The sequence below is a fragment of the Xenopus laevis genome, chromosome 2L, assembly GCF_017654675.1.
Source record: "Xenopus laevis strain J_2021 chromosome 2L, Xenopus_laevis_v10.1, whole genome shotgun sequence".
NCBI classification, from domain to species: domain Eukaryota; kingdom Metazoa; phylum Chordata; class Amphibia; order Anura; family Pipidae; genus Xenopus; species Xenopus laevis.
Genome location: NC_054373.1, coordinates 69,844,308 through 69,853,216, shown reverse-complemented (window position 1 = coordinate 69,853,216; position 8,909 = coordinate 69,844,308). Strand labels below are relative to the sequence as shown.

The window sequence follows — 8,909 nt, the reverse complement described above, 5'->3', positions numbered from 1 at the left end:
ATACTGTGCATTTACGTAATATAGGTTAACCAGCCAGCTTAACACACTCCACATAAGACTCAGCAAAGAATACTCAGAATGCTCTGTGAGTTGAATAAACTCGAATGCTTTATCCTTATATGGGTTCTTATTTTATTATTCTTTTTGTAAAACTGTAAAACATAATAACATTGCATCACAACCTGTACAGCATATACACACATGTAAACACATACAGGAAACATATCATCTTACTTACAGACGGTTATGTAACCAGGGGCCTGTGTAAAAGTGAAAGATCCTAAGGAGTTCTGTCCCTCTGCTTGTGAGCAGTCTGTGTGTGCTCAAAATGGATTCTCCTCTACTTCCTGTGAACTTTAGTGGGAAGGCTTAACCTTGAATGACAAGTCTAATTAACGTGTGGGCAGCTATCCTAAAATGGTCCACTAGGTGGCAGCACATAACAGCTAAACCAATACTAATACATATAACCTAACATTACAATGCCATCAGATAAGGTATAAACAACACACTCCCTGCCTGGCATATTTCAATATGTCACTATATAACTTACTGCTATGCAGAATACAATTCAAGTATTATCAGAAACAAGAACAACAATGTCTGAAACTGGCCTCATATATGTTTTGGCAGTCCCTTGTTTGACAATCTTTACTTCTACTTTCCTTACTCTTCCATCTCTACTTGGCAGAGTGTTGATGATGAGTCCCACAGGCCATTCATTCCTGTTTTCTTGACTGTCTTTCACTAACACAACATCACCCACTTGGATGTTTGGGTGATTTTGGGTCCACTTTCTGTGACTTTGTAAGTTATACAAGTACTCTCTTTTAAAATATTCGTGCTGAACAGAAGAGATTATTGTAGCTTTTGACTGTGAGATCTCCTCTGAGTTGACTTTCTCTGGGAAACATTTCCAACCTCTACATTGTACTTTGCTTGGCTCTTTCTGGAAACTCTTAGCTACATGGATAAGTCTGGCAATAGTCTTACACAGTGACACCCAGTTAGAAAATCTCTCAAAGACATGTGAATGGAGGAAAGTGTCAGAAGTTTTGGTGTTGAAGCTTGCAACTGTAGGTTTAATTTCAGGATCAGTTTCAGGCTCTATAAGTGGGTGCTTTTCTGCTGAATTGCCTAACTCCTCTCTGTCTGTGTGGTAGAGGAAGGAAGGGCCTGAGAACCATATCGAATTCTGCAGATGAACAGTTTGTGTAGACCTTGAGGCATAGTCTGCAGGATTTTGTTCTGTGGGCACATAAATCCACTGATCAGGGTGGGTTACTTGCCTAATTCTATTCACTCGGTTGGCAACATACAGGAAAAACCTTCTGGAGGTGTTGCAGATATATCCTAATACAGTTTTGCTATCTGTAAAGAATCACACAGCATCTAAATCTACGTATATCTATTTCATCTCTGATGAGCTCATACAACTCTACTGCTAGAACAGCAGCACATAGTTCTAGACGAGGAATTGTGTGGGCTGGTTTTGGGCTTAACTTAGACTTCCCCATAACAAATCCAACCGAACACTCATTGCAAACATCAATTGTTTTCAGGTAGGCTACAGCACCTATCGCTGTGTTGGATGCATCTGAAAATACATACAGTTCTTTTCTACTTGCTGCTGACAGGGGAATAGACACATAACACCTGGGTATCTCTAAGTGTTCCAAAGCTTGCAAGGATTCCTTCCATTGAAGCCACTCGTGTAGTTTTTCTTGTGGGAGTAATGCGTCCCAATCGCATTTCTTAGATGACAGTTCACGTACTAAGGCCTTACCTTTTATAGTTACAGGTGCTACAAACCCAAGAGGATCGGAAAGGCTGTTCACTGTAGACAGGATTCCTCTTCTAGTGAAGGGTTTTTCTTCTGAAGATACCTGAAAAACAAAAGAGTCTCTTTCAAGGTCCCAACTCAGTCCCAAACTTTTCTGAAGGGGCAGGGTGTCTGTACCCAGGCAAAGGTCCTTGAGGTCTTTAGCTCTGTCATCAGCAGGAAAGGCGTTCATGACCTGTGTGCTATTTGATGCAATTTTATGAAGTCTCAGATTAGACTCTGCCAGCATCTGTTTTGTCTTGTTTAGAATGTCAATTGCTATCTCAGGGGTGCTAGCAGATGCAAGTCCATCGTCTACATAGAAGTGTCTCAACACAAAGTGTTTGGCATCTTGTCCAAATTGTTCTGCACTTGTCAGAGCTGCTTTACGCATGCAGTATATAGCAACAGCAGGAGAAGGACTGTTTCCAAAGACATGGACCCTCATTCTGTATTCAACTACTTCTTTGTCTATGTCATGGTCCTTGTACCACAGAAAACGTAAATAATCTCGGTGGTCTTCTCTCACCAAGAAACAGTAAAACATTTGTTGCACATCTGCTGTAAAGGCAATAGGTTCTTTCCTAAAGCGTATGAGAACTCCTAACAATGTGTTGTTTAGGTCAGGGCCACTTAACAGTACATTATTTAAAGAGACACCTTCACACTCTGCACTGGAGTCAAATACAACTCTTATTTGATCAGGTTTGTGTGGATGGTAAACGCCAAACATCGGCAGATACCAGTGTTCTTTACCTTGTTCCAGTGGTCTTGCAATCTCAGCGTGGTCATTGTCCAGCATCTTCTTAATGAATTCTGTGAAGCCTCTTTTCATTCCTGGCTTACCATGCAGAGTTCTGCGAAGAGAGGCGAGACGTATCATGGCTTGCTCTCTGTTGGAAGGCAATTTACATCTGGGTGTACGAAAAGGCAATGGAGCGACCCAGCTGTGGCTGTCATCTTGATGGGTGTCTTTGTCCATGATCTGAAGAAATGCTTGATCTTCTATGGATAGAGCTTGCTTGTCATCATCCTTCGATTTTTGAAACACTGTTGTTCCCAGCTTATCAGTCTCTGGATTGAAGCTGATGTCTTCTTGTCTGCACAAGGAAGAGTCACTGAAATGTGTTAGGTTATCAAAACTTTCTTTGACTATGAGCCTGTACTGACATGGGATCAATGAGGTGGTACGCCCATTCGGTAACACAGACGTTCTTAAAGTACTGACGCTATTAGTCTGGTGTGTAGATCCCAGGCAAACTTCTCCTACTATTACCCATCCTAATTCAAGTCTCTGTGCATAAGGGGCATTAAAGGGACCATTGATTTTCTCATGCACCTTGTGTGCTTGTAAAATGTCTCTTCCTAAGAGTAAAAGTATGGAGGCCTCAGGATCAATAGCTGGTATGAGGTTAGCAATTGAACGGAGATGGAGATGGTAATAAGCTACTTCTGGAGAAGGGATTTCTTCCTTGTCATCTGGTAACATGTCACATTCTATAAATGCAGGTAAAGGGAGCTGTGTTTTTCTGTCAAAGGATTCAACAATAAAGTTTGTGGCTCTTCTGCCTGCAGTTTCTGTAATGCCTGCACAAGTCTTTAAAGTGTATGGAGCTACAGTAGTTTTAATGTTGAAGATGTTGAAAAAGTCTGACTTTGCAAGAGATCGGTTGCTTTGCTCATCGAGAACTGCGTACATTTTCACTGCTCGCTCTCTTTGTCCAGAGGGGAACACAGTCACTAAACATATTTTAGAGCATGATCGAAAGCTCTTACCTGTGCCACAGATTTCAGTGCACTTAGACATTACTGGAGGAGATGATCTGTCACTAGGCTCCCTGCCGTGATCTGTCTCTGCTTGTACAGTCTCTGCTGGTGGCGCAGGTGAGTCAGGGTGTAAGGCTGCAATGTGTTTCTCACTGCCACATTCTGAGCACTTCACTGATATTTTACAGTCTCTGGCAATGTGTTTGGTGGATTCACAGCACTTGAAGCAGATGCCGTTCTGTCTGAGAAAATACATTCTTTCACCAATAGGTTTACCTCTGAATCCTTTGCACTTTTTTAAAGGATGGGGCTTTCGGTGAATTGGACATTGTCTATCAGGGCTCTCTATACTGCCCTCCTTGCTGCAGGTTTGAGAGTGTGAGGTTCCCGTAGGGACGAATGTTTTGTGTGTGGACACAGAGGTCTTACCGTGGTATCTGGAAGGCCTTTCAGGTTTAGGCAGTTGATCGCTGTTGCTGTAAAAGGCAAAGCTGGGGTCGTTCTTCATCTGTGCTTGCTGCTGCACAAACCTGGAAAACACAAAGAAAGGGGGATAATCTTCTTCTGCTTCTGTTTTATACTTGGTTCCAACAGATGCCCACTTTAATTGCATGTGGTATGGTAGTTTCTCCACTATGGGATTAAGACCAATAGCATTGTTGTCCAAGTATGTTAGACCTCTCAGATATCCTTCTTCTTTAGCACACTCTATCTCCAGAAGAAGATCTCCTAATTGTTCTAGTTTTTTGTTATCTTTGTTGGTCAGCTTGGGGAAGGCCTCTAACCTTTTTTGTAATGTTCGCTGAATTACTTCAGGTGAGCCATATTTTTTCTCTAGTCTCTGCCAAGCCATATCAAGTCCTGTTGAGGGGTTAAACAAATGCACCCTACGCATACTTTTTGCATGTTCGGCCGACTCACTACCTAGCCATTTTATCATCAGGTCAAGCATCTCTGAGGCTGAAAGGTTCAAATCTCTGGTTGCATTCAGGAAGGAGGACTTCCAAGCCCAGTAATTTTCAGGGGAGTCATCAAACTTGATGAAGCTTGAGTTAACTGCTTCTTTGCGTAGCAGATATTTAGTGATATCTTGTATGCATTGTTGCTCAGGCGCACAATCTTTAGGCTGAGGCAATGGGAATCTCTGAATTCTGTCTCTAGGGTATTCTGCTGGATATTCTCTAGCTGGTTTGATGTCACTGGCACTGTAGCGCTGCTTTGGTGTACTTGTAACTGCTGCAGGCTTAGTTGCGTATGCTTCTGCTAGCTTAGGCCTGTATACTTCCGCTGGCTTAGGCCTGTATACTTCCGCTGGCTCAGTTTTAATCGATCATTCAGTAGTTGGCATACTAGTAAACCACTGAACATACTCACTTGCACGTTCTGCAGAGGAAAGAGGTTTTTCTGGCACTTCTGGACCTTCATGGGTACCCTCACTCTCTGATGAATATGTTTCTAGGTAGGCCGCGGCTTCAGCTGCTGCTGCGGCGGCTTCTCTCTGACACTGCAGAATTTGCAGTTCTGCTTCTGCCATTTCTCGTTCTCTTTCTGCTTTTTCTAGTTTCATGCTAGCCTGTTTTTCTGCCATTTCTCGTTTCATGCTAGCCTGCTTTTCTGCGATTGTTCTTTTCACACTAGCTTCTTTTTCCGCAAAGGCTAGCTGTACACGTGCGGCCTCTGCCTTCGCTCGTGCTTTGAGTGCTAGGGAACTTGCTGAAGACATTTAGCTAGACCTAGATGATTTTGACGCATGTGACGATAACTCATCTTGCTGGGCGCTAGCTTTCTCCCTGCCATGCTGTCTCATGGGGGGCCCATCTTCAGGCATATACTTCTTCCCTGATCTCAGACTCATGTTTGAAACGCAGTCACTTCTGTATGCAGGTCTGCTGCAACCATCTTTTTACTGTACTGTTTCCACACTATACTGTGCTTTTGCGTAATATAGGTTAACCAGCCAGCTTAACACACTCCACATAAGACTCAGCAAAGAATACTCAGAATGCTCTGTGAGTTGAATAAACTTGAATGCTTTATCCTTATATGGGTTCTTATTTTATTATCCTTTTTGTAAAACTGTAAAACATAATAACATTGCATCACAACCTGTACAGCATATACACACATGTAAACACATACAGGAAACATATCATCTTACTTACAGTTATGTAACCAGGGGCCTGTGTAAAAGTGAAAGATCCTAAGGAGTTCTGTCCCTCTGCTTGTGAGCTGTCTGTGTGTGCTCAAAATGGATTCTCCTCTACTTCCTGTGAACTTTAGTGGGAAGGCTTAACCTTGAATGACAAGTCTAATTAACATGTGGGCAGCTATCCTAAAATGGTCCACTAGGTGGCAGCACATAACAGCTAAACCAATACTAATACATATAACCTAACATTACAATGCCATCAGATAAGGTATAAACAGCACAATGTTACAATAAAAGAAACAGATTCAGTTACTTATGTTGCTAATATGTGAATCATTGAGTCAACTCATCGGTATACCTCTCCACTTACACTTTTGCACTATTAAATCTTGTGGTATAAGTCTTTTCTTTAGTTAACATTCAGACACACTTAAATGAATTACCCCTTATTAAATCACACGCCCACTATATGGCTCTCCCTCACTTACCCTTTCCTGGTAACTTACCATACAATTATTTTGTTATGCAAAGGCTGACATGGTGACCTACCTTATAATTATGTTGCTATGTAAGGGCCATCATGGTTACCTACCATATAATAATGTTGCTATATAGGGGCCAATATGGTAACCTACCATATAATTATGTTGCTGTGTAAGAGCTGACATGGTAACCTACCATATAATTATGTTACTATGTAGCGGCTGACATGATAACCCACCATGTAATTATGTTGCTATGTAGGGGCCGACATGGTTATCTACCATATAACAATATTGACGTGGTAACCTACCATGTAAAAATGTTGCTATGTAGGGCCGGCCTGGTAACCTACCATATAATTATGTTGCTATGAAGGGCCGACATGGTAAAATACCATATAATTATGTTGTTATGTAGGGACCAACATGGAACAATCTATTTGTGGTATGCTTTTTATCTACATGTAAAGTCCTGGATCTATTGTGGTTACTTATGGTAAAGCTCTCACCAAAATTATGTGTTCATTAACCCGCCCCTGATTATTAGGGTCACCTTAACTGTATACATACCAAAAAAATTTAATTTGTGTAAAAATGTGTTACCCCTTAAATCCTAGTGATGAATCTCCCCATATAAAAAAATAAGTGCTCACTCACCAATATTGTTATATATAAATCACCATAAATACTGCAAATATGTGCTTACTCTGTTCTCAAATGTTTAATGTCTACACCATCTACACAAACCACATACATGATCAAAGAAAGAAGTTAAGATGTATAAAAATATCAAAAAAATCCAAACCACCCCACAGGGAATGTTCAGCAAGTCCTCTAATAATAAAATCACTCTCTGTGTATTAATTACTAATAAGTTTCTGTTGACCCCAAATGCCATCAAAGTCACTTTCAGTGTCTGTGTTCATCCTCAAGGATACCCACAGTCTTCTGCTGCATTTTCAAGTAAGTTATGCATGTACATCAAATCGCCCCCCAGTGGGAATCCCTGGTCAAATCCACAGTGGAATACTCACCACCGCCGCCAGGGAACTCCTCCGATCGAATAGAGGAATGACCACTTTGTCCGGCACATACTTCTGGGTAGCAGGCCAGTCTGAGGTGAACCATATAGGTAAGCGCCAGCTCCATATTTGCACTCCAATTCAAGGTAGGTCCACATTGAGGGATCATTGTTGATTTCTCCTGCCACCTTGCCAGTCATTTACCACTCTGTCACTGTTATCAGTCTCCAAATGTAGCCAGACTTAGAGATGTTGTTCTCTGGGTTAGTCATAGAAAGCAATACACTTCCTCTTAAGTGTAGTCCATGCTAATTTTATGTAGTGATGGGAGGGAGATATTAAGGCAGCCCTCTCCGCAGATGTAATCCTCACTACTTCATCGCTGTAGCAGCCTTGCAATCGAAGTCTTGCAGGCCAATCAGCTCTCTTGTTTCCAACGCTAGTCATAGTTCAAACCATGTATAAATATCAAACTTAATTCAAAATTCAACATACATGGGTGTCAGGCTAAGATTAGTCAAACAGATTCCACATATGGCAAGAAGGGCCCCAGATAGCAAGGCTGCCACAGCGATGAAGCAGTGAGGATTACGTCATGTGGGATTGTGACCCTTTTCTTAGTATACTTCCAGGCAGAGGTGCTGAGTGCCAACTCTGTCATCCCTGGCCATCTATTACATCTTTGGGTCCAGGAGTCAAGTAGAACATATAATCTATTAATTCTGTATGACCCTTGATGCTCGAGACCGCAATGTACACAAGAAAAGGGACTCGTCTGAGTCAGTTTATTGAGAACTAATTGCTCATTTCTCCTTGGTTGATGTCTGGAGAGAACAGAACCCAGAGATGGATGCCTTCACCTATGTCAGGATGAGAGATGGTCATGTTTTTCAATTCCAGATTGATAGGATATATATATCGAGCCATCTCATTTCACAAGCCCAGTCGAGCACTATAAGATTAGCACCATTCTCAGACCGCAATTGTGTATCCCTGAGAATGTCAATCACACCATCTCTGCCAAAAGCTGTTGACTGGCACTTTAACAACATTTTATTAGAAGATGAGGGTTTTGCAAAGTCAGTTTGGGATACATGGAGAAGCTGGAGGGCTTTTCAGGATGAATTTGCCACATTGAATCAGTGGTGGGATGTAGGTAAGTTTCACCTAAAGCTTTTGTGTCAAGAGTATACCAAAAGTGTGAGCAGGCAGCTCAATGCAGAGATTGAGGCACTGAATGGGGAGATGCTTGATCTTGAGCAAAGGCTATTAGGCTCTGAAGATCAAGCCCTTCAGTGTGAATACCTAGAAAGGAAAGAAGCGATGCGTAACATGGAACAGCGACAGGCTTGTGGTTCCTTTGTGCGAAGTCGGATGCAGTTACTCTGTGATATGGATTGAAGTTCACAATTCTTCTCTGCTCTGGAGAAGAAGACGGGGAACCGAAAACAAATCACATGCCTTCTTGCGGAGAATGGCACCCCCCTTGAGGATCCGGAGGCTATCCAGAACAGAGCCCGGTCCTACCTTTTTTCTCCAGAGCCCATCCCTCCAGAAGCCTGTGAGGAGCTATGGGATGGGTTTCCAGTGGTCAGTGAGAGGAGAAAAGAGAGGTTGGAGACACCAATCACTCTAGATGAACTATCTCAAGCACTCAGTTTAATGCC

At 42.1% G+C, this 8,909-nt stretch overlaps 1 protein-coding gene across 1 annotated transcript; it reads right to left on the bottom strand.

Annotated features, from left to right (window-relative positions):
- Positions 1-1,364: 1,364 nt before the first annotated feature.
- LOC121399965 lies at positions 1,365-8,909 on the bottom strand. The gene is made up of 2 exons (XM_041582003.1): positions 5,752-8,909; positions 1,365-5,665 (listed from the first exon to the last, which is right to left on the bottom strand). The coding sequence occupies exon 2, from the start codon at positions 4,539-4,541 to the stop codon at positions 1,368-1,370; it is 3,174 nt and encodes a 1,057-aa protein (XP_041437937.1). The 5' UTR covers positions 4,542-5,665; positions 5,752-8,909; the 3' UTR covers positions 1,365-1,367.